The 26,367-nt window shown below is 45.1% G+C and overlaps 1 protein-coding gene across 5 annotated transcripts in view; it reads left to right on the top strand.

Annotated features, from left to right (window-relative positions):
- Positions 1–26,367, top strand: part of zswim8 (zinc finger, SWIM-type containing 8) — a 183,187-nt gene that overhangs the window by 113,140 nt on the left and 43,680 nt on the right. For all 5 annotated transcript variants that reach the window (XM_048563238.2, XM_048563242.2, XM_048563239.2 and 2 more), the window contains exons 7-15: positions 1,175–1,256; positions 3,148–3,268; positions 5,435–5,636; positions 9,699–9,874; positions 11,723–12,719; positions 16,131–16,262; positions 22,709–22,888; positions 25,085–25,268; positions 26,075–26,173. In XM_048563238.2, coding sequence (XP_048419195.1) covers positions 1,175–1,256; positions 3,148–3,268; positions 5,435–5,636; positions 9,699–9,874; positions 11,723–12,719; positions 16,131–16,262; positions 22,709–22,888; positions 25,085–25,268; positions 26,075–26,173 — 2,173 coding nt within the window. The remainder of the gene's footprint in view (positions 1–1,174; positions 1,257–3,147; positions 3,269–5,434; positions 5,637–9,698; positions 9,875–11,722; positions 12,720–16,130; positions 16,263–22,708; positions 22,889–25,084; positions 25,269–26,074; positions 26,174–26,367) is intronic.

The raw sequence follows: 26,367 nt of genomic DNA, 5'->3' as shown, positions 1-26,367 counted from the left end.
TTCCCCCCACTGCATCACACAACCAGCTCAGCTCTTCCCCTCCACCCACTGCATCCCAAAACCAGTCCAACCTGTCTCTGCCTCCCTAACCTGTTCTTCCTCTCACCCATCCCTTCCTCCCACCCCAAGCCGCACCTCCATCTCCTACCTACTAACCTCATCCCACCTCCTTGACCTGTCCATCTTCTCTGGACTGACCTATCCCCTCCCCACCTCCCCACCTCCCCACCTATACTCTCCTCTCCACCTATCTTCTTTTCTCTCCATCTTTGGTCCACCTCCCCCTCTCTCCCTATTTATTCCAGAACCCTCACCCCATCCCCCTCTCTGATGAAGGGTCTAGGCCTGAAACGTCAGCTTTTGTGCTCTTGAGATGCTGCTGGTCCTGCTGTGTTCATCCAGCCTCACATTTTATTATCTTGGATTCTCCAGCATCTGCAGTTCCCATTATCACTAATACAACAAGAATAATTGTTTTGATAAGTTAGCCTGAACATGTCGGAGTCTTGACCATCCTGAACATCTCATGTCACACGAGCAGGACAAATCCCAGATATAATCTCCATAAACTTACTGCACCGGTGATTTTTCTGTTGGTGCCTGTAAGAAGCCAGAAGAAAATCCAAGGTGGAATATTTAGGATATTCTTTTGTCTTTTGAAAGGACTCCCAAGTGTTCATCCATCCTCACTCAAGCTAATTCTCAAGGGCAACTAGGGATGGGCAACAAATGCTGACTCAGCCAGCAATGCCCACATCTTATGGGCGAATAAAAGAAAAATTGAAAGCTGCGATCTGTGGCATTTTGGGGCTTGCATCTCATGTTTGCTGCCAGTCTTCAAGGCAGGTATTGAATTTGTCCAATTCTAGATACCGCTGTGTTTTTGCTTCTCCTGTTAAGGTTGACCCTAGCACCACTGAAGTGATGGTTGTGAGAATTGAACTGTGTAAAGATGGTGAGCTATAAGCACGAGTGCAGTTAGTTTCCTTAACTTTAGGAACAGCCTTTAGCACAAGGCAGAGCTTCTCTGATTTATAGTTTTGAGACCGGGACCAAAGTTGTGTGTAAAATATTGTAAAACTCTCATCATATGGGAAAGCATTAAGTCAAACAGGTTTTGTTGGATTCTCACTTTTGTATCCTCATTTCTCTGTATCCCTCCTTTCGATGGAAGATCCTCCCCACTGCACAAAGACTTCTTGATGAGTTGCTTTCATCCCAGTCAACAGCAATTAACACAGTCTGTGGGGCTCCAGGTAACAAGAGTTCTGATGCAATTTTGTTTTACAGTTTGCATTTTTTCTTGTAGAAACTGTACTCATCATTTGTTTGGTATTGTTCCTTGGCTCATGACTAATATCGTGCCTAAAAGTGACAGAAGAAACATTTAGTGTAGATTTGCAGGATTATCGAGGCTTTGAGGAAGTTTTAATCAGTCTCACGAGAACGGGAGAAATGAAAATAGACTAGCTGACGCTTTAGAGAAAAGAATCCAAATAAACTGATCACTGAGTGGAATCTGTTGCAGTCAGCTGGAAAAAACGAAAATAGGCCAAAAGCAGCATATGAGATTGGAATGGTTTGCCTGTGGTAGTATGTGGTGTGGCTCAGTGGCTAGCACTGCTGCCTCACAGCACCAGGGACCCGGGTTCGATTCCACCCTCGGGCGACTGTGTGGAGTTTGCGCATTCTCCCCATGTCTGCATGGGTTTCCTCTGGGTGCTCTGATTTCCTCCCACAGTCCACAGATGTGCAGGTTAGGTGGATTGGCCATGGGAAATTACCCGTAGTGTCCAGGAATGGGAGACTACATGGGTTAGCCATGGAAAATATGGGGAAATGGGCTTAGGGTAGGAGGGTCTGGTTGAGCTCTTCTTTGACCCAATGGGCCGAATGGCCTCTTTCTGCACTGTAGGTAATCTGTGATTCTCTCAACGATGACATTGAGTTATGCAGACTATCCCAACTGGAAATGTGACAACAGGATGTGAATTAATACACATGTAGCAAGATTGCCTCTTGATACATCGGGTTATGGATCCTGCAGAGATCTATTATCCAGAACTGACTCCTGCAAATAGCTAGAGTGAAATCCACAGTTTAGACTCTGTAGACTAGCGACCATAATCTGTTACTGCCCTGATTGCAGCCATTTCTGTTTCATATGAAGTGTTTTCATGCAGGATCTCCGTCATTAAACACTGGATGAGTTCTCCATACTCGAAGCTGCAGAAGTTATGCGAATAGGCAAAATTGTGAAATTGTGAAACTAAAATGTGCAAACCTACATATACTAACAGAAGTATCCAGGGGATCACAGAGCTCTTGTAAGATCTTGCGCTGGAAGAATGAGGCATGCTAAGTAAAATCCTGTCTTTGGAGGCTTGGTTTCCTTTGGTTTTTTGTTATCCTATCACATAACATAATGTAATATATGGGTATCCTAATGAAATAGAGAATTGCACCTAAACTGTACACTCGAGCCTGCAAGAACAACTCAATCAAAGCCAAATCTAGCTTCTTTCTTTTAGCAGTTTATAATGACTTAGTGAAACACTCACTCTTAGCGAAGTCGCAAGTTTGTGAAATACACCTTGCATCAGCTGGTAGATCATGGTTGTTAATGATCTGAATGTGGGTTTATTCTGAGGCAAAGTGGTTCAGTGAGGTTTGACTTTCTAGAGCTCAATGTAGAGTGTGGTTTGGATCGAATACATTCCTTTTGAAATAGGTTACTGCTGTTCCCATTCTTGTTCTTGGCACTCTGAGGTCAAACATGTTAGAGTGGGGAAATGACCACTATCTATATTAATTAGGACATTACACTGCACGACTTAGAAAGTAATTCTATCCACTTGACCCGAATGTGGAACACCTAAGAAGGAGTTGAGACAAGTCACACAACTGCATTGTAGGGGACGTTCGATAAGCAGGAGGAAGAAAGGAGTAGAAGGTTATGTTGGTATGGTGAAATTGGAAACGCTCGTGTGAGTTGACGGGCCTGCTTCTGTGCTATAAATACAATGCCATTTAATAACTTGTACTGTTGACTAAACAAATATATATTATTTTGTAAACCTGTCCGTTACCAGATTTTATCTGTGGGAAACTTTGAATTCATTTGAAAAAGTTGATTGCTGTTGACAGATCCCACTGCTGGGCCATCTGCTTCAGACCAGAGCACCTGGTACCTTGATGAATCTACGCTTAGTGACAACATTAAGAAAACTCTCCACAAGTTCTGTGGTCCCTCTCCCGTTGTGTTCAGGTAATCATTCTTCTTAATCCATTGCTCTGTAAGTTTTTCCTGAAATGCTGTTTCTTTTGTTTTGAAGCACTCTCATCTCAGTCAGAAGATTACAGGTCCAAGACCCATGTAGAGTTTTGAGTGTAGTAATCATGACTAAGTCTTCAACTCAGTGGCCTGGACACTGGTCTGAGGGCATTTATCAAATCAGTTGTTAAAGCAAGACCTATCTGCTTTCTGTGATGGGTATAAAAGATCCTGGTATAATTCCGAAGAAAGTAAGGCTGTTCTTTTCGGTTTTCCTGGCCAATGTTTATTCATCGACCCAACACCCACACAAACTGATGATCTGGTCATTAGCAAATTGCTGTTCATTGGTGTTAAGCCCTCTAGAAATGCCAGCCTGTTGCTCATTCTCAAAAGAGGATTCTCTGAGAGAATTTCCATGGAATTTATGGTGTTTTTTTTTGTAGTGAATGCCAAGTTGTAAATAGAGTAAAATATATCCATTATAACATCTGAGCGTTGAATCTTTTTCAAGTGTCATTGTCCTATTTCTCTGCAGGAACTTCTCAAACTGGTATGCAAAGTTTGTGTTCCACCAAGCTGTCCAACGATAGATTGCAGAGCCATCTTCTTTCTGATATGTAGCCCATGCATTAGGGAGGCGGGGGGCAGATATCTATGTGACTGCAGGCTGGAGGCACAGCCCTTCTGTTTGGTTCCCTGGATTTCATGGTAGTACTGGGTTGCAATGTTGATGATGTCGTCCAGTTGGGCGGCCTGTGATGTCATCAACCCGTGTGACGCATGCTGTTATCAAACTGTGATATATGATGTCATCCAACTCGGGGGGCCTGTGATGTCATCTAGATGTGCTGCCCCGTCATTGGATGTGCCCTCATCTGCCTTTAACAGGGGCCTCGGCAAAGGTTAAATGTTGTTGCTGTGTGGATTAATCCTCATATGTCTGCACTTGTAATCCAAGTAGTCTTGTGTCTGTGATTCTTTCATAACTTTAAACCCCTGGATTAATGCTCCACTAAGCTATACTAGTTCTCTAGTAAACACAATATACACCTTACACTGATTTCAGTTCTATTAATTGACGTTTCCCCAGTCTGTACAGTTTGTACCTTCTCAACAACGCACTGTGACAGCATTAATGTTCTGATAAACATTAAATTTTAGGAGGTATGTCTTTGATGATAAAAATGCTAAGCTACTTAAACAAATCTTTAAGCATGTTTTAATTAAAAAGTAAAGTCAAGAGCAATTAATCCTGCTAGTAATTTTATCCAGTCCCTTCCCTGTTCTATTTATTTATTTCCGCTAATGTAGTCCGTCTTCATCCAAGATGACTCATTCGAATTCAGCCTAACATCCTTATTTAATCCAATCTATTATTCAGCTGTACAGCAGGTCAACTGAATCTAATTGAGCCCATCTATTTTAATGGTGCTTGCGAATAAAATGTTTGATGATGGTGAGAGTCAGAACAGTGATGTTACAGTGCCATAAATTTCACATCATACGCTGGGTAATATTCTTTGTGAGTTCTACAGCCAAGGACAGCAGATTCATGGGGTGGGGGGTGGGGACAACATCATGTCATAGCCATTCGCCATCCTGATGTGGAAATATTTTACCGTTCCTGCAATGTTGCTGGGTCAGAATGCTGGGACTTGTGTTATGTGGCGGAGGTGCGGGGAGGCTACCTACATCAAAATGTCTGCATCAGTTCAGGAAGTCCCCTCCAGAGCCATTACAAATGGGCAACAGGTACCAATGTGCTCTGTGATTAATGTTGCCATTTTAATATTTTATTGTGCGCTCTTCAAACCTGACTAAACTCTGATCCCTGCTCCCAATTCTGCAGCAGGGAATGCGTTGCTAATTATTGTGAAATCTGTGCACCTTTGGCTGGATTAGAATTTGCGTTTTGGTTTCAACCTGTGGTCCTTCAAATGAGCGGGAGAAGGAGGCCTGTTGAGGCCCGGATATTGGCACAGGCTCTGGGACTTCCCAATTACTACCTGTCCGTTTCCTTTTCCCCCTCAGCCATGAAGTGTACTGTTTCCACTGACACCCCCTCCCCTCCCCAAACCATCCTCACCTCGTTGCTTCATTTATCGTCTTTCTGAGGCAGTCACCGGTTGGTAATACAGGTCTCGGTTTTCACTGCAGCGATGTCAACTCATTGTATTTGTCGTCCACGGAGCCTCCAGCTGCTGCAGAGTGGGCTTGCCTCCTACGGCCCCTCCGTGGACGCGAGCCGGAGGGCATCTGGAATCTTCTGTCGATTGTCCGCGAGATGTTCAAACGCCGTGACAGCAACGCAGCCCCCCTCCTCGAGATTCTCACCGACCAGTGTTTGACCTACGAGCAGGTATTGGGCTTCGGCTCAGAGTGTGAGCCCTTTTCTTTAGAACGTGCAGTTCCGTGAGCTGGGGGTGGGGGGTGCGGAAGCATTAGTCCCAGGCACTGGCATTGCAAGGCCAAGGTGGAACTGGAGAAACGGAAAACCCAGTGATGTAGAAAGGGGCCATTCAGCCCAAGATGCCTGTGTCAGGAATTGCAGTGATGTACGAGTGATGGCACAGTGGTGAAATGGAGAGAGTCTTGGTCGTACAGCACAGAAACAGACCCTTCGGTCTAACCAGTTCGTTCCAAACTAAACCATTCCCACCGGTCTGTTCCTGGCCCATATTTCTCCAAACCTTTCCTAGTCACGTACTTATCCAAATGTCTTTCAAACATTGTAATTGTACCCCCATCCACCAAGCCCTCAGCATTTGGCATCTCCACAGTATCACTGTAATTCTGCAGAAAATAGCTGAATATAAGAAGTTTGGATATTCAGAGCATGAGTAGGCCATTCAGCCCCTCCAACCTGCTCCACCACTCAATTAGATGACATTCAATCTTTTACCTCAATGCTATTCCCCTGCATTATCTCCATGCTCCTTAGGCACTTAATCTACTCTAAAACCTAGAGGTATTTGTAACTCGGGTTGTGGTTGGTTGGCTCGCCGAGCTGGTTCGGTGTTCTGCAGATGTTTCATTACACTGCTGGGTAACATCATCAGTGCACCCTCCGATGAAGCACCTTTGAGTTTTCCCACCTGTTATTTAAACTCTGGTGCCCGCTGAGCTGGGCTATCTCACTTCCAGTTTTCCTTTGCAATGGAGTATATATGGGGTCTAGTTCTGTGTGTTTGTTGATGGCTTTCTTAGTGGAGAATCAGGCTTCTGGGAATTCCTGTGCTTTGTCTCTGCTTCGCCTCTCCCATAATCCTGGTGTTGTCCAAATCGATTTGGTGGTTTTCCTCATCCATGTGGATGGAGATGAGTGAGTATTGATCATGACTTTTTGTTGCTAGTTGATGCTCGTGTACCCTGGGGGCTAATTTCCTTGCTGTCTGTCCTTCGTCATCATTAAATGGACCAAACTAGAGGAGACACATGAACTAATAAACAACACTGTCACCAGGATCAGATGCACCAGGGAAAAGGGAAAGAACAAACAGCTCCCATTCCTGGATGTCATGATGGAATGCAGGACCAATGGAGAATTCCTAACAAAGGTACACAGGAAAGCCGCACACACTGACCAAGTACTGAATTTCAATAGCAACCACCCTAACACACACAAACAAAGTGAGAACACGCATTTAAATGAGCAACGAGACACTGCAGCAGCATAGAGTTACGCCAAACAGATGAGGAGTACGTCTTTCAAATATCCAAGGACAACGAATACCCGAAAAACTGAGTCAGATGATGCCTGTTGTACAAACGACATCAGGAAGATACTACACACACTCTGACACACTCATCACACTACCTTACATCAAGAACGCATCTGAACTGACCACAAGACTCCTACAACCATTGGGCATCAGAGTAGCACACAACCCACATCGAACCTATGTCAACTGCTAACCCGAACCAAAGACCCCTTATCCATTATGGACAGGACCGGTGTCATATACAAGATTCCCTGCAAGGACTGTGACAAACATTACATTGGGACAGACAGGAAGGAAATTATCCCCAAGGGTACGTGAACATCAACCAAAAGACATGACCAATACTCACTCATCTCCATCCACATGGATAAGGAGAACCACCAGTTCGAGTGGGACAACACCAGGATCCTGGGACAGGCCAAGCTGGGGAATTCCCAGAAGCCTGATTCTCCACTAAGCCATCAACAAACGCACAGAACTAGACCCCATATAAACTACATTGCAAAGGAAAGCCAGAAGTGAGATAGCCCAGCTCAACGGGCACCAGAGTTTAAACAACAGGTGGGAAAGGACTACAGCGCTTCATCAGAGGCTGCACTGATGATGTTACCCAGCAGGGTAATGAAACATCTGCGGACACCGAACCAGCTCGGCGAGCCAACCAACCACAACATTTAAAAGCAGTTAAGTCCGAAGCTTAAAGATTTGATATAGATGGACAATTTATCTGGATTTGAACTGAAGGTATTGGGTAATAGAGAAGACTTTATTTTGATGTCTGTTTTAAGACCTTGTAAATAGTTTTGTATTTAGATATCTTATTTTGTTTTATTTCATTTTGTGTTTCTTTTGGTAATGAAGTGTTTGTTGTTAAAGAAAATGATTGGCCACATGTACCTATGTTTCAGTGAATGGCCGCAACATTAAATTAGAAGATGCCAGATTTCAGTCTGGGGTCTGCTTTATCCAGTAGTACTATCAGTTCGGATCATTATATTCGCTTTGAATCTGTTGAGTACCAGAGTTGTCCATCCACTTGAGAATGTCACCAACCAGGAGCAGTCTGACCTGTGAAGATGTATTTGCTTGAAGTAGTGAGTCATAATTCAAATTTGTTCCAGGCAGCACCCACTCTGTGATTGCATACAGTTATGCGTAACCCTACAATTAAGTAATGAGATGTGTAATTCCTACTAAGACGAGTGCACTAATTTTATTACCCATTTTAATTGGGATTGGAACAGTTGGTTGTGGCCAGCATGGACAGGATGGGCTGAAGGACCTTTTGTTTAGTGTTATAGACCTCAATATTTCTGTAATTATAGAACATGATGAGTCACTAGAACAAGGATGTTCCAGGACAGGGCTATAAGTGTGCTGAGAAGTATGGTGTAACTTTTAACAAAACTGGTACAACTTTCTCTTGTGTACTGAAACTGGTTACTTTCTGATGTGTTATCTCAAAGAAGGGCTCTGCCTTTGAGACCATTAAATAATATCATGACTGTGACACTCTACTCCATCCTTCCTGTTTTTTAGCATTTAGTCGCCAGTCAACCAGTTGGCTCTGTATGTACTGTGATAGTAATTGAAGCAAGCCCTTAGCCCAGGCTGGATACGAGAGTCTGCACCACAATATTAGTGTACATAGCTGTTAATAAGTTTGCAGATATCTGACTTATTGAGAGCCAGGCTCTCTCTGGTTTATGTCATGTGTATAAACCACAAGAATATTAGTTTCCTTTTTTTAAATAAAACTTGGTTTTAAGCGCCCTTACTTGTCTTTTGAAATTGCAAAGCATTGCCTGAAATCGCACCATGGATTGTTTTTGATTTCATCCTAAGATTCACAGAAGTGGCAATGTTGCCCTTCCTAAGGGCAAATATTCACACTAATGTAGCAGGTCGGAGGTCCCCCGCCAATGCCTTGTGTAACCTTTGATCCTTTTCCTGTAGCCTTTGACCTCTAGAATCCTCTCATAGTCAAACCCACTATTCTGGTTAGAATCTACTGCAGCAGTTCCAATGGATGCTGATGGGGTAATGTTTACCCCTTGGGGAGGTCTGGAGCTGGATGGCATCAGTATAGAAGCTTCCCTGTTTAACAGAGTGATGAAGAGAATTAGCTTTCTCTGAAGTTTGTATAGTTTGGAAATCCGTATCCCACAGAACAATGGAGACCAAGATATTGAATATAATCACGGCTGAGATGGACACTTTTTTTAACCAAAGAGGGGTCCTGGATTATAAGCAGAGACAGGCTGGTAAGTGGAATTGAGGCTCAGAACTTTGTTTCCTGATCCTTTAACCCGTTGTGCTATTACTGTGATCTTGCTGTGCACGTTATGACAGCTGGTTCTCCCTGCCCAGAGCCATCTCTGCTGTACATAGGCCTGGTCCAGCACTAACTACCATCTGGAGGACCCTTTCCATCCTATCAAACCATTATGATCACACAGACTGCTGAAGTTCCAAAAGGGGTGTGCGTTAAATATCCAGATTCAACCTCGTAGAGATGAAAGGATCAAGTTTAAAGTTTGTTTTTGTTTAGTTGGCGAACTAAGACTCCAGTGAGTGTAGCTGATCTTTTCTCCCCCTCTCTCCCTCCTCCCCTTTCTCTCTCTCTCTCTCTGTCTCTCTGTCTCTCTCTCTCTCTCTCTCTTGCTCTCTCCTGCTCCAAATGTTTTGCTTTCCTGTAGATAATTGGATGGTGGTACAGCGTACGGACCTCCGCGTCTCACAGCAGTGCTAGTGGCCACACAGGCCGGAGTAATGGTCAGTCAGAGGTGGCAGCTCATGCTTGTGCCAGCATGTGTGACGAGATGGTGGTCTTGTGGAGGTTGGCAGTCCTGGATCCCACCATGAGTCCTCAAAGGTAATCAGAAGTATGTCCACTTGGCGAGCGTGGGGGTCCCCAGCATTGAAGGGGGTAAGCAACTACAAGCTACTGCTTGGCGGTAAAGGATTTAACTATTGCTGGGAGCAAAGCCACATACTGTCCAAGCTGAAGGGTGGCATGGTGGCTCAGTGGTTAACACTGCTGCCTCACAGTGCCAGGGACCCAGGTTCGATTCCAGCCCCGGGCGACTGTCTGTGTGGAGTTTGCACGTTCTCCCTGTTTAGAACATAGAACATAGAACAGTACAGCACAGAACAGGCCCTTCAGCCCACAATGTTGTGCCGACCATTGATCCTCATGTATGCACCCTCAAATTTCTGTGACCATATACATGTCCAGCAGTCTCTTAAATGACCCCAATTCTGCGTGGGTTTCCTCCCACAGTCCAAAGATGTACAGACTAAGTGGATTGGTTGTACTAAATTGTCCATGTGGCCAGGGATGTTTAGGTTAGGTGAGTTAGACATGGGAAATCGGGGTAGGGGAATGGGTCTGGGTGGGATGCTCTTCGGAGGGGCGGTGTGGACTAGTGGGGCCAAATGGCCTGTTTCCATACTGTAGGGATTCTATAATTCTATGATGCTATGATTCTTTTCATACAGTGACTCCTGGGAAATTAGGACTCCCACAGAAATAGAATGACAAAAATTTATCACCCTTTCCAGTAATCAGCACCAACCCATATGTTGCAAATAAGACATGCGATGGAAGCATTAACTTCCTGCTTGCAGCAGTTTCCTAATAAGCGTATCTTTCAAAGTTGACAAGAAGCACATTTGTCATTTTAAAAGTAAACTGACGCACTTCTACGTACAAAATGCCATCACTCCAAACAAGCTTCAGAGAGGTCACAACCAAATGGGTACATGTTTACCTCTAACACAACAACTGCTCTTCAGTTCAGTTGTAGCAAGCAAGTTGCATTCAGATAGTTGATAGTACCTAAATTATAGAATCCCCACACAGTGGAAAGAGGCTATTAGGTTCATGTGTCTGCACCAGCCCTCTGGAGAGCATTTCAGACCCAAATTCCACCTTATCCTTGTAACCCTACATTTCCTATGGCTAACACTAGCCTGCACATTCCCAGGAAACTATGGGCCATTTAGCATGGCCAATCCACCCTGCCCTGCACATCGTTGGACTGTGTGGGAGGAAACCCACGCAGACGCAGAGAGTTTGCACAAACTCCACGCAGACAAGTCACCTCAGGCTGGAACTGAACCCGAGCTCCTGGCGCTGTGAAGCCATAGTGCTGACCACTGAGCCACCGTGCCACAAATCACGATGGAATAGATTAGCTCAGTATTACATTGTGCTGTTGAAAACATGTTCATCACCCTCCCACCCATTACCTTCCTCCCCACCCCCTGAATAAAGTAGCTCCTGAACTCCTGCATCTCTAATCAAGATAGTTTGCGTTAGTTTGATTGCCTCGGGTTTCCCAGGTGCTTGAGTGTTCCTTTGCTGAAAGCCGTGTCTCTCAGCCCTCCCCTGTCTTTGCGGGTGCCCTCTGAGCTCCATTGAAAATGATGCCCTCTCCCTGCCACTGTGCAGCATTGGGTGGGATGGGGTTGGTGAATCTCCCCGATTTTGAGGAAGCTGATTCATCCATTGACCCCGCACCTTTTGAGCATTGGGTTCCAGTTTTGGCTTCGGTTGGGGTTGGCTGTGGAAACAAACAGCTCAAGTCGGGAGGGAAGGAAATAAGCCAATCGAACTCGCACGACGATCCCCCGAATAGGACACGCGATGTTTGAGATTTGCTTCAGAATGGTTTTTCTCGTGGGTATGATCACGGCGTTGCCTTTTGTCTTTTCTCAGGAGGAGAGAACTTTGCTCGCAGCTCAGGCAGTGGCACCTGAAGGTGATCGAGATCGTGAAGCGTGGCCAGCACCGCAAGTCGCTGGATAAACTCTTCCAGGGCTTCAAGCCCGCCATCGAGGCCTGCTACTTCAGCTGGGAGGAGGCATTCCCCGTTCCCGGAATCACGTACAACAGCACAGAGAAGAAGAGCGCCTTCTGCTGGGCCAAGGCCGTGCCGCACAAAAGCAGCAAGGCCTATGCGGACACACACAGTGCTGACTTGGCCTGCGAGCCCGGCAGCAAGGCAACGCCGACGGCAGTGGGCCCGGATGGCAATGGGCCCAAACCCGCCTCCGCTGGCAAAAGCAGGAGCCCACCGGAGCCTGCAGTCCGCCCAAAGGACGGCACGGCCAAGAGGAAGGCTGGATCCGACGCGTCCCGGGGCAGCGTGGGCCGCCTGTCGTCGACGGCAACGGAGGCCGAGAAGCCTGTTTACAAGCCGGGCCTGACCAAGTGCAAACTACCTCAGGGGAAGTGCTCCTCCAGCAAACATTCAGGGAAACGGCGGACCAGCAGCGAGGACAGCTCGTTGGAGCCCGACCTGGCGGAGCTCGGCCTGGACGACGGCAACCTGGCGCTGGGGGCCGAAGCCTCCAACACCTTCGACTTTGACGACGGCAGCTTCAAGGACTTGTACCCGGATGAGAGCGATGGCTTCTTTGCCGAGGGCTTCCGGCCGGAAACCAACGGCTCTGCGGCCAAACCGCAGCCTGGGGAGCTGCCGGAAGAAATGAGCAACGGGGAGTCAGAAACCCCGGCAAAGGCTGACCCCTCGTCCAAAGCCCTGGGGCCTGAAGTTGCTGAGAGTCCTGCCACAGGGGAGGATGACTATCAGGTCTATTACCTTAATCCACAGGAAGTGACTAAGGAAGAGGGCAATAAAGAAGGAAGTAACGAGGAAGAGCAGGATATCTTTGCTGGCTTGAAACCGCTTGAGCAAGAGAGCAGGATGGAGGTAAATCGGTCTTCCGCACGTAGTCTTTCAAGTTTAAAATCCGGACGTGAGCGGATTGATTTTTGTGTAGAGTCATTGAGCAGTTTTAGGCCTCTGCTCTCTGGAGATTAGAAAAATGAGAGGAAATCTAATTAAAGTGAATAAGATACTAAAAGCGATTGATCAAGTAGAGCATAGAGAGAATGTTTCCTCTTGTGCGGCAATCTAGAATGAGAGGTCATAGTTTTAGGATAAGGGGTGGCAGATTTAAAACAGCGAGGAAGGAATTACTTCTCTCAAAGGGCATGCGTATGTGGAATTCACTCACTCACTGTGTTGTGGATGCTGGAAGATTGAGTAAATTTAAAGAGGAGATAGGTTTTTGTTTTAAAACCTGCCGTGGATTGATGGGTTATGGAGAGTGGATAGGAAAGTGGACTTGAGGCTGAGATGAGATCAGGCATTAAACAGAAGTTTTTGGAAAAGCTCAACAGGTCTGGCAGCATCTGTGAAGAAAAATCAGAGTTAACATTACAGGCCTGGTGACCCTTCCTCAGACCTGCTGGGCTTTCCCAGCAACTTCTGTTTTAGTTTGTGATTTTGGTTTTTGAGATTAGGCATGATCGTACCAAATGGTGAAGCAAGCTTGAGGGGCTGAATGGCCTCCACCTGCTCCTAGCTGTTCGGCACAGATTATGGCCACAGTTATAACACAGAATCGACAACTCAGTGATCATAAGCTCAAATTCTATCATGACGCATAATGCAATGGGGCTTAGTCAGTGTGGAAACAGGCCCTTCGGCCCAACAAGTTCACACCGACCCTCAGGGCATCCCACCCAGACCCATCCCCTCCAATTCATCTAGTCTAAACATCCCTAGGCACTATGGGCAATTTAGCATGGCCAATCCACCTAGCCTGCACATCTTTGGACTGTGGGAGGAAACCGGAGCACCCGGCAGAAACCCACGCAGACACGGGGAGAATGTGCAAACTCCACACAGACAGTCGCCTGAGGCTGGAATCGAACCCAGGTCCCTGGCACTGTGAGGCTGCAGTGCTAACCACTGAGCCACCGGCTTGCCCATTTCTTTATTTAAGAGATGTATCTGTCAAGATGTCCCTGTCTTTAACCATTTATTGGCTGGCACCTATTACCCTTGACAAGGGATGGGGAGCCACTGAATTCTGTGTAGGGGGGATGGTCTTGAGGTGATTCTGCAGTGAGTTCCAGGATTTAGTGACCCAGTGAACATGAAGGAACTGGGGTGATAGAGTTCCGGGTTAGAATGGCATGGGACTTGTGTCATAGAGTCATACAGCCACAAAACAGACCCTGAAGTCTGTTTTGTTCACGATGACCAAGTTTCCCAAATTAAATTAGTCTGCCTTTCCTGTATTTGGCCCATAATCCCTTTAAACCTTTCCTATTCATGTACCTGTCCAAATGTCTTAAATGTTGTAACTGTACCTGCGCCTGCTACTTCCTCTGGCAGTTCATTCCATGTACAAACCACCCTCTGTAAGAAAAAGTTGCCCTTCAGGTCCTTTTGAAATCTTTCCCCTCTCACCTTTAGCTTCAGACTCTCCTACTGTGGGGGAAAAGACCTTTTGTGGTTCACCTTATCTGCGCCCCCCCCCCTCATGATTTTATAAACCACCCTTCAACCTCCTATACCCCAGTGAAAAATGTCCCAGCCTTTCCTGCCTGCCCTCGTACCTTTAATCTTCCAGTCCTGGCAACATCCATGTAAGTATTTTCCGAACCCCCTCTCCGGTTGCTTTCCTGATGATCCTGCCTTGGAAGCAAGCTGGGCATATCTCTCATGCCTGACGGAAAGCTGCAGCTAATCGAGGTCCACTGAGCTTACCAACTTTCCAGAGCTTGTGACTTCGGGAGGCGCTGTTATAGGAGGTTGGACCATTTGCTGCCATATATCTGGTTGAGGGTACTCCAGTTTGACTCTATGGCACAAGTCCCATGCCATTCCAATCTGCAACTCTAGCATGCTACATGATCACAGGGTCACTAAATCATGCAACTCACTGCAGGATCACCTCAAGACCATCCCCTCCATGCAAAGTTGAGCAGCTCCCCATCGCTTCTCAAGGGTGACTGGTTCCAGGCAATAAATGGTTAATGGCAGTCACATCTTGACAAGAATCTTCTCTTTTAAAGAAATGCAGCAGTGTTACTGTCTCCAGTCTGATGTACCTTACATAAAGCTGCCCTACGTTGAATGCTGGATGTACACAACAGATCGATTAACAGCTACACAACAAAATGACGCATTAGGACAGTTTGCATATAAGTGGTTGACTAAGTTGATAGGTGTTTTCTCAAAGATTTTGTCCTTATGCCAGACTTACAGCAATTCTAGATTTCTCCTTTTCTCATTGCAATCTAATTATTCTCTCCCAGACCCAGTTTTAGACCAATAACCTGGGTTAATTGCCTTGAAACAAGTGACAGGAGCCCCTCGGTTTATGATACTCATTTTTACAAACTGTTGTACTTACAGCCTCTCGTCCTTATAAACACGATCCCATACCGAAGTGTAATTTTGAAGATCTAACGTAAGACCGTTGCCTCATACTCGCAAACAGCTATTTTATTGTGTCCTGCATTGTGCTCTAACTGGCGGGCAAATTGACTTGCGAGTGGACTCAATATCAGAGCCTGTTTGCAAACTAGGGACTGTACTCCCCGTGTGACAGTGATGAGGAGGTTTAGGATGATTAAAGATAGGGTATTTTTTTCCTAACTTATATTTGCAGTAATTTTCAATCAGTTAGTATGAAAGCAATGAGATTACGAGCACACATTTGTAAACCTCGTCTTGGGTAATCCATATTGAAAGACGAAAGACTTGCATGTATGTAGTGCCTTCCACAACCTCAGGATGTCAGAAACTGCATTATAGCTAATGGGGTAAATTTTGCATTGTGGTCACTTTTGCGATGTAGGGAACACAGCAGGCAATTTGAACGCAGAAAGCTCCCAATCACCTGTTGATAATGGTTTGCTGGTCGATCTTTGTGATAATGTTTGAGGGACTGAATGTTGGACACCCTGTTGCTTATCAACATGATGTAGTGGGATCTTGTGGAGCCATTTAAAAAGATGGTTAGACGCCCAGATTAGCCTGTCGTCCAAAAGACCTTGCTCTGACAATGCAGCACTCCCTCAGTACTGCAGAGGAACACCTATTTTGTCCTCTGGTCTCTGGAGTGGCACAAGAGCTCAGGACTTTATGACATGGGGTTGCGGGCATGACCAACTGAGCCACAGCAGCCATAAAGATGGTGAGTTCAGAGAATTGTCCTGGTTTAATGAGCAGCTGGAAGATAGATATCTTTGCCTCCAGCTCCAGCTTTCACCCAGTTCTTGGCTCTTTGTTGCGGCTACAGTTTAAACCTGTTTTCTCTAGGTATTATTTGCCTGTGCAGAGGCTCTTTATGCCCATGGCTACAATAATGAAGCTTGCCGATTGGCAATTGATCTCGCCAGAGACCTCCTGGCCAATCCTCCGGATTTGAAGGTGGAACAGCCCCAGACAAAGGTAAGCACAAAAACTTCAATATTTGATTGATTTCCAGTCATTGCTTCTGTTTTATTGTGATTTTCTTTCTGAGTCAGTCATTTAAGCGTGGTGTTCTAAACTTAAGATGATTGTGAATCCATGTCTATAATTATTTAACAGCCCGTTGCATTTTGATAGCACTTTTAACATAGTAAAACGCATTAAAGAGTTCCATAGCTTAACTTTGGAAAGTCAGTGACTGATGCCAAACTATTCCGAAAGAGAAGAGGACAGAGATTGTGGAACAGGGTAGAATTTGAGAATGGAGAAAGTCAAGGTGGTTTGGTGAGGGAATTCCAAAAAAATTGGGGGAGGTGAAAACATGATAAAAGGAGAAGAGGCATTTTAGGTCAGAATTGGGAGAGTGCAGAGCTCTTGAAGGATTGGAGGCTGAAGCAACTTGCACAGATTTACGGGGGGTGGTGGGGGGACGGCGGGGTGCAAAGCCAGTATACTAGCTGGACCTGATGGAGGTGCTTACATTTAGGAAAAGGTTTTTGATTGGGTGCGTGCAGTGAAAATGCTTCCACTTCGGGGTGGGGGTGGTGGTGGGGGGGAATACCTGAAACTGCTGGCTGTAGAAATTAGGTGGAAGTTCCAGAGAGACCTTACCCTGGGATTGGTGAGAATGTGGAGCAGCTGAGATAGGTATCATGGAGGCTTTTTAAGGGGAAGCTGGATAAACACAGGATGGAGGATACGATAGCAGGATGGAAGGAGGTATAAATGCTCCCTCAGATCAGATGGGCAGAATGGCCAGTTTTTGCGCAGTATCTTTAATGTAGCTTTGTGACCACAGGGAAAATATTCGGAATACTCACAGAAAATATTCTGATTTGAATTAATAATAAATCGGTGAAGCTTTAATTGTAGAAAGCACTCTCAATGATGCTTTTAATTCGTCACCTCAAAGTGCCTCCACACCTTTGCCACCTCAAATGGAAACTGTAGGTGTCATAGGAGTTTTCTCTTACCTTGACATGTCCACGTATTCAAACTGTGAAAAGTGAAGGGTATGATCCATGTATACTGTTCAACATTCTTCAGTTTGAGCACATTGGCAAAACTCTGCATGGGACTCAAAGTAGCAGTTTGCATGTGGATTGTGATGAGATTGTGGCTTTAAGATGTTATTTCGTCCATTTCCCTTTGAAGTGAGGGTTTAAGGCAAATGCACCAATCAGTCTACGAGAAGATAAAGAACTTGTGAAGTCTTGGGTGGGTTTCTTTTTAAAATTGGAACAATAGAAGCAGCCTGGCTAAGCGTGGCCAAGCTCCCACCCTCAAAACCAGGATTTTTAGCCTTCAGCAGTTGCTGCTGGGGTCTCAGCAGGGATGGAAGGCTGTGAATCTCTCTTGGCTACTACTACACTCTCTCTCTCTCTTTCAGAGTCGTCTTTTGATGTTCTTTCCTCTTGAATTGGAGAACATCATGTGAGACAATCTTATCTTCTGAATTTGCTCTTTTGCGAAGGGTGTGCTTGTGGGATGTTACTATATTGGAACAGTTACTGTTCAGTAGTAAAATAACATATTATTCTGTTACGTTTTCCATTAGAGTTAAGTTATTCCAAGTTCCTTTTTCCTATGTTGCATTTTAACTATAGTTTTTGAATAAATTGTGTTTTGCTTAAAGTCGAGTAGTTTAACCAATGAAATTGCATCTGAAAGACAGCACCTCACATTTGCCTCTGAAATAAAAAAAAAGTTAGGGTCTAGGCTACCATTTTAATATATTTGGAGGGAGTCTGGTGTCATAGAGTCATAGAGCTGCACAGCATGGAAACAGACCCTTTGTCCACGCTAAACAGATACCCGCAATAAATCTAGTCCCATTTGCCAGCATTTGACCCATTTCCCTCTATAGCCTTCCTATTAATATACCCATCAAGATACCTTTTAAGTGTTGTAATTATTCACGTCCCACATGGTGGCTACCTTAGTCTCTCTTCCTCTTTTTCAAAAGTGTTGTTTTGATCTTTTTTTCCAAAGTTCCAAAACAACGCAATGGCTTATAAAACGCTGGTCCAGAACAGGATAAAAATGATATCAATATGTCCTAGTTGGTGTGGTGTGAACTACCGGAGTTGCTATTTTGCTTTTACATTGCAAAGCATTAAGACGATTGACAATAGCCCAAAAGTGGGGACGAGGGAACTTTGTCATTACACAGTGTGTTTAAAATAAAAATGTGGAACATGCTGGCTGACCGGGTGACAGAAGCAAATTTAACAAGAACTTCCAAGAGAGATTTGGTAAATTTTGAATTGATTTTATTGGCCCGTACCCTCAAGTACAAAAGTACAGTGAAAAGTGTAGAATGTCACTATACAGTTGCCAGTTTGGGAATAAGTACCTAGGCACAGAATCTTAAGAACAAGGTAGAAGGAAAGAAGAAGTTAAAAGTTAAACATTGCATTAATTACAAAACATATTAAAAGTTAAACATTGTAAACCTTCTTGGTAGAAAATAAAGAAATAAAGCTGAAAGTTCAAGCATTACAGTTTTTCTTAAGTGCTTAGCTGCAGTGGGACTGCGCTTTGAGGAATCGCCTCAAGACAGGAAGTCCACGCTCAGAAAGAAAATATTTGTGGGATTATTGGAGGTGCTGCGAATTGGATAGCCCTTCCGGAGTGTTTGGCAGGATGAGTGGGTTATCCTGTTTGTCATTGACTTGGCAAGGACATCCTGCATGTTAGAGAGCCAGCCAAGCCCAAGCATACCTTCATTCTGTGGCAGTCCTGGTGTTGGTCTGGGGTGGACCAAGTCAGAAGTCACATGGCACCAGTTTATAATCCAGCAGATTGTATTTGAAATCACAAGCTTTCAGGGTGCTCCTGAAGGAGCAGCACTCAGAAAGCTTGTGTTTTCAAATCAATCTGGACTATTACCTGATCTTGTGTGACTTCCTGACTATCTATTTCATTCTGTCTTTTGTTCCACCTGTAATTGTGATATCTTTTTTCTGTCCCTTGTCCACAATATTATTTTGCGGCATTGAGTGCTTTGCAGGGGAAGCAGTACCCTGTGGCTATAAAGCACAGTGGCACACATCATTAAGTTGAATACAGGCGAGAAATAGTAATTGACAGAGCGAGAAGGGTATTGAACAGATTCAGATGAATGAATTGTAAAACATTTCTACAGACCAGCAGACAGGTGGAACAGATTTCCAAAGACCTTTTTCTTTCTCTTGGGATTGATGCATGCTGAGAAGGGGACTTGAGACTTAAGCAAACCCAGTGTATTTTGGGAATGAGACTTTCTGCTAAAGCCTGTCAACTCGTACTCGTCAGGACAAGTGTGAGAATGCCAAAACAAAATGTCTGTAGTTAGATGAGGTTTGATGTTTGTTAGGTAAGCCTGTGTGCACTGATGGCTGTACTAATAGCCAATTTGAAATAATCAGTTGAGTTTATGTGGCTGTTCTGCACTTGTGAAAAGTTACGCACTTTTGTACACAGTGTTATGAAGGGGGGAATGGCCGAACCCCTTTCCTAGTTTAACCAAAATACAAGCCCTAGTGTATTATGACCGGGATAGAGGTTCCCTTATAATAATTACCCCGAAACACCCAGAGAAGCTTGCCTTTCCCTTGCAATTGTTAAAAGAAAAAAAAATCCCTGATCTCCACTTGACAAATAAAGAGTAACAATTTATTTATTTAACCCTGACGATGAGCAAATTAACAGAACTACTAACAAACTGAACAACTCTCTCTCCCCCCCCCCCCCCACACTAGTAACTACTTCCTAACTGGTCTAAATTTTACTGAAACGCTGTTCAATAAACACAAGGCCCACTTGTAGAAACCTAGTTAATTAAAAAAAATTTTAAAATCTCCCCAAGTTCAGAGTCTTGTCTCCACCACTGCATCTCCAATCTTCCTTCTGTTGATTTCATGTCCCAAGCACTTTTCTTCCGCTGATTCTGCCGCCTTGGATGTTTTTCTCTTTAATTTCTTTGATGAGGACTTTGAGCTAAAATGCTGTGGTACCTCTAATGGGTATTTTCAGAGTGCTCAATAATTTTATGAGAAAGCCAGATTTGTATTTCGGATGGCAGACTTGCTTCCGGGGCGGCTGAAGTTTGACGGTTCTTTATACCTGCAATGACATAATAGTATTTCTTACTAGAATGGGTTCAATGTTCTCAACAGCGTCAGTTTTTAAATCCAATTGGCTTTGGATCACTGAGTGATTGGTTTAAATTTATTGGTCCAATTCAAACTTGTTGCTTTGGTAGAAATTTTGCTTGGCTCTTTGATATAAACTGCTTTGATCTAGGCACACACTGTACACTGTACTTGTAAACTTCCAGGCACAAAGCACAATCTCTTAAAAGGGACCAGGCACATACTTTCCCCACTATCTCTTTTTCTTTTACCAACCACTCTAAGTCCCTGATTCCCAATTCATGAATACTCTATCCAATTTCATAATAACAGTGACCTGTTTCCTGTAAACAAAAGGAATATGTTCAAGTCTCTTGCATTTTTTGACTTAGCCAGAGGCTTGGGAGAGCTTGTAGTTCTCTGTCACATTCTCCTTGGCGACATCTAAGCCAATCACAGTTGACTTGCCAATGAATTGGCATCTTTTTCTTCGGTGGTGTAAAATTGTGGATTATTTTAGCCTTTATCATGAACCAAGTTGAAAGGCTTCAGCAACATGAATATTGCTGAGAAAAAAAGGCATGTTCTGTACGACTGAGTGTAAAGTACTGCTTTATTATTTTGTTCAGGAGATGCAGGGGGAAAATGTCTTGATCATTAGTAAAGTTGGCAATCAACTGACTGACTGGGAAAGTATTCTGTATGGATTTTGTGTGGAACAGAATCGAAATGGGGGGCATAGACTTGAGGTGAAAGTATGGCCTTTTAAGACTTAGATGAGGAGAAATGCCTTCACTGAGAGTGTGATGAACCCTCAGTGAATGTACAGTTGTTGAATGTGTTTGAGTATGATTTCGGATACTTAGGCGTCCTGCATTCTGTGGGCAGAATAGGAAAGTGGAGTTAAGGTTGTAGGTAAGTCACGATATTATTGAATGAAGGGACAGGGTCAAGGTGCTATGCAACATACTACTGATTGATTCTATTGTCACAAGTACCAAAATACAGTGAAAAGCTTTGTTTACAAGCGGTACTGGCAGATCACAGCAAGCAAAGGATGTACAGATCAAAAAGATTTGGAGGCATACGGGTTACGTTGCAGGTTACATTATTTGAGGCTAGAGTCCATTCAACAGTGTGAATACAGCCAGAAAGAAGCTGTTCCTAAACCTGTTGGTGCGTGTGTTCGAGCTTCTGTACCTTCTGCCTGATGACGAGGTTTTATGAGATCATAGGAGGTCATTACCAGGGTGCGATGGGTCTTTGATGTTGGCTGCCTTTCCGTGGCAGTGAGCCGTGTACGTGGAGTCCATGGATGGAAGGTTGGTTTCCCTGATGGCATGGGCTATGCACACCAGCCTGTGCAGTTTCTATTGGTCCTGGGCAGAGCAGTTGCCGTACCAGGCCGTTTCGCACCCAGACAGGATGCTTTCTATGGTGCATCTGTGGAAGTTGCTGAGGGACCTTATGGACGTGGCAGATTTCCTGAACCGCCTGAGGAAGAGGAGGCATTGTTGTGCTTTCTTGACTGTCGCATTTATGTAGAAAGCCCAGGACAGGTCATTGTTTATCGTCACTCTGAGAAATTTGATGCTTTGCACCCTTCTCGATCTCAGTTCCATTGATGTAAATGGGGCAGATCTCCTTTCTTTCTGAAGTCAATGATCAGTTATTTACTTCTGCTGACCTTGAGACACAGACTGTTTTCATTGCACCATGTCACCAAGCCCTGTCTCCCTTCTGTATTTTGACTTGTCATTGTTAGATATCTGTTCCAGTATGGTGGTGTCATTGGCGAACTTTGTAGATGGTGTTCATTCAGAATTTGGCGAGTCATGGTGTACACGGAGTACAGTAGGGGGCTGTGGATACATCCTGGGGTGGTTCCAGTGTTGTGTTATTGTGGGGGAGGTGCCGTTCCCTGTCTTCACTGGTTGCGGCCTATGGATCAGAAAGATGAGGATTCAGTTGTAGAGGGTGGAGCCAAGACCAAGGGCACGCAGTTTTGAGATCAGTCTGGAGGGGATAATGATATTGAAGGTGGAGCTGTAGTCAACGAGCAGATGTCTGATGTTGGTGTCTTGTCCAGATGTTCCAGGGATGAGTGCAGGGCTAGGGATATGCCATCTTCTGTGGATCTCTTATGTTGGTAGGCAAACTGTAGTGGATTGAGGGAGGCTTGAGTTGATGTGCTCTTTTGCCTTGCATCCTTAGGGACCATATAACCTTTCCTCACCTGAGCCTTAACCGCCCCTGATCCAATCAAACATATCGCAGCATTGGCAACATGTAAATGTGTTTCCATTTCAGGGCAAGAAGAACAAGGTTTCGACTCACAAGCAGACCCTGATTGCTACCAACACCCTGGCTAAAGCTGCCTTCCTGTTGATAGTCCTCAGTGAAAGGCAGGAGCTCCACGATCTAGCCTATAGCATTGGAATGTTTTCCCTAGAATTGCAGAGACCACCAGCATCAACAAAAGCCCTGGAGGTGAGCAACTCAAAAATGCTGCCATTGAAATTTTTGTAATGACAATTTAAACAAAAAACATTACTACTGGAACTAACTGGCAAGGCCTCTTCTCGGGTACTGTTTCTAGGATATTATTAAGCTAGTGAGGGCTCAGAAAAGATTTATTGGGATGTTGCCAGGTATGGAACGTTTGAGTTATGAAGAAAGGCTGGATTGGCTGGGACATTTTCCACATGAGAAGTTGAGCGGTAACGTTATAGAGGTTTATAGAATCATGTGGGGTATCGATAGGGTGTATGGTAGATGCTTGGGGTGGAAGATTTCAAGACTGGGGAAGTATTCTCAAACTGAGAGGAGAGAGATTTAAAACACACTTGAGGGACAATTTTTTTACACCAGGAGTGGTTTGAGTGTGGAATATACAAAAAGAAAGGGCATGGATTTCTTCAGAACTATAACCTCTGCCATATCTTTTCTGGAAGGGGAACGTTAACCCAGTTTATTTTCTTTTATTTGTTCATGGGACGTGCGTGGTCAGCATTCATTGTCCACGCTAATCATCCTTGGGGCAACGGTTCGAGTCCCACCATGGCAGCTGGTGGAATAAAACTTCAGTTAATAGAATCTGGAATTGGACATTACTCTGAGCATTGGTGGCCATGAAACTATCTTGATAATATTGTTTATTGTTGGCAAAAGCAGCCCTGAGAGGGCTAAATACAAGAGCACGGATGTACAGCTGAGCCTTAAAAAGGGAGTGATCAGACTGCATTTGGAATAGTGTGAGCAGTTTTGGGTCCAGTTCCTAAGGAAGGATGTGCTGGCATTGAAGAGGTTCCAGAGGAAGTTTACAAGAATGATCCCAGGGATGAAGGGCTTGTCATATGAGGAGCAGTTAGGGATTCTGGATCATCCTTGATGGAGTTTAGAAGAGTGAGGGGAGGGATCTGACTGAAACTTACAGAATACTGGGAGACCTGGATAGAGTGGACGTGGAGAAGATATTTCCTCTGGTAGGAGAGACTATGACAAAGGGGGCACAAGCTGAGAGTGAAGGGTTCATCTTTAGAACTGAGATGAAAAATTTCTTCAGCCTGAGGGTGGGGAATCCATGGAACTCATTGCAGTAGAGGGCTGTGGAGTTTCTACATGGGTAAGGGGATTGGGGGTTATGGGGAGAATGGGATGGAGAAACATCAGCCATGATTTGAAAGGTAGAGCAGACTCTATAAGCCAAATGGCCTATTTTGATCCTATACCTTATGGTGTTGACTTCTGGGAAGTAAAACCAGGCAGAATGTCAATCCAGCATCGTACCCCAATCCCACCATATTCCTTCAGGAAGGGTGAAGTGAACATTGCACCAGTGATTTTGAAGTGCACTGTATGAGCGGGCTCACTGTGCCATTGAATTCTCTTCCACCTCCCGTGCTCATCCCAGTCTACTATCACTAAACTCGAGCATGTGGCTGTTATTCAAGCAGTTGCTTAAGTGGCAGCAAAGGTCCTGGTCAAATCTGCTGATCTTCCCCTCGTGGGAATGACAGTTCAGCAAGCATAGGCAGCACAGCGGTTAGAACTGTTGCCTCACAGTGGCAGGGACCCAGGTTCAATCCCAGCCTTGGGTGATTGCCTGTATAGAGTTTGCACATTCTGCCCGTGTCCCCGTGGGTTTCCTTCAGGTGCTCCAACTTCCTCCCACAGTCCATACATGAGCAGGTTAGTTGGATTGGCCATGCTAAATTATCCATATGTTCAGGGTTGTGTAGGCTAGGTGCGTTAGCCACGGAAAATGCAGGATAATAGCGATAGGTAAGGGGGGTGTGGTTTGGGTGGGATACTCTTTGGAGTGTTGGTGCAGACTCAGTGGGCTGAATGGCCTCTTTTTGCACTGCTGGGATTCAGTGATAAATTCATGAAGAATCCCATGTTCTGGATGTTGGCTTTGTGCTGAGCTGAAGTTCTGTTTTCTATCGGTGTACCTGATGATACAAAGTTTGACACATTTTCTGCTACCTCCTCCATGCAGGATGAGTTTATTTGCTGTTTTGTTTGGGGTCAGGTTCCTTTCCGGCAAGTTTGTGATGTTCCTGTGCAGCTTGTACCCCAGGATATCTGAGCAGTTTGCTGGATGACTGCAAATTTCACCAATTTGTGTAATCGTGCTGTACAAATGTGGCTCTGTATCCTCAAAAGTGTCCCGGTGTTTTCCAGGTGAAGCTAGCCTACCAGGAATCGGAGATTGTGGCACTCTTGAAGAAGATCCCACTGGGGGTGAATGAGATGAACACAATACGGGAAAGGGCAGAACAGCTGAGGGAAGGCAGTTTCTGTGATTACAGGCCGGTTCTGCCACTGATGTTGGCCAGCTTCATCTTCGATGTCCTGTGCACTCCAGGTAAAGTGTTTTTGGTCTTGTGTGATTGCAAGGTTCCTGCAGCTCATGGACAAGCCATTTATCCCTCTGCTGTCTTCTCTCTTCCCCCTCTCTCCCTGCTGTCTTCCCTCGTTCGCCTTCCCCTCCTGCCCATTTCCCCATTACCTCCCCACTCAGTGCCTCTCTACCTATCTATCCCTCTCTTCCTAATGCTCTTTCTCCCTTTCTTTACTTTTTCTCTTCTTTTTACCTGCTCTCGTCCTCTTCTTTCTTTGTGCTCATTCTTTCTCTCTGTCTGTTTTTTTCCTCTCTCTCCTCTCTCCCTGTCTCCCCTACCCCCTCTCTCCTCTGCCCATCTCATCCTCCCCCTTCTCTCTCTCATTCTCTGCTCCCCCCCACCCCCACACACCTGTGGATGACTGTGAACCCGCAAAAATTCCAGACAACTTCAGCAGTTCTGGCAGGATCTGATCTGATGAAGGGTCACTGAGACTCAAGACATTAACTCTATCCAGTTGTCTGTGTCGCTGTCTCGCTCTCTCTGTGTGTCCCCTCACTCTCTGTTCCCTCCCTTTCTTCTCTGCCCGTCTCTCTCTCTCTCTCTGTTTCCCCACCTCTGTCCTCTCTCTATCTCTCTCTCTCTCTCTCTCTCTCTCTCTCTCTCTCTCTCTCTCTGTTCCCCTCCCTGTCCCTCTCTCTCTCTTTCCCCATCCCCTCTCTTCTCTGCTCATCTCTTCCTCTCCCCTCTTCTCTCTCGAGTGGGTTTGGTAACAGGAGTGACTGGGGGAGGGAAAACAGCCTAAAGCAAGTTTATGACTCTCTTTCAGTTGTTTCACCGACTGGTTCGAGGCCCCCGAGTCGTAACCGGAACAATGAGATGCCCGGAGATGAGGAACTAGGATTTGAGGCGGCTGTGGCTGCTTTGGGTAGGTCAAACACTTGTTTCTGCGGTTAACACTGCAACAGCATTCTGTTATTAAAGCCATAATACTGTGGCTGCTGGGAATGTCAAACAGGTAGAGAGAGAGCGACAGAATGCTGGAGAATCTCAGCAGGTCTGGCAGCATCAGTGCAGAGAGAGAGAGAGTTACCGTTTCGAGTCTAGTGTAACTCCTCCTCA

This window comes from Stegostoma tigrinum, chromosome 37, assembly GCF_030684315.1.
Source record: "Stegostoma tigrinum isolate sSteTig4 chromosome 37, sSteTig4.hap1, whole genome shotgun sequence".
NCBI classification, from domain to species: domain Eukaryota; kingdom Metazoa; phylum Chordata; class Chondrichthyes; order Orectolobiformes; family Stegostomatidae; genus Stegostoma; species Stegostoma tigrinum.
This window is presented reverse-complemented; position numbering and strand designations above follow the sequence as displayed.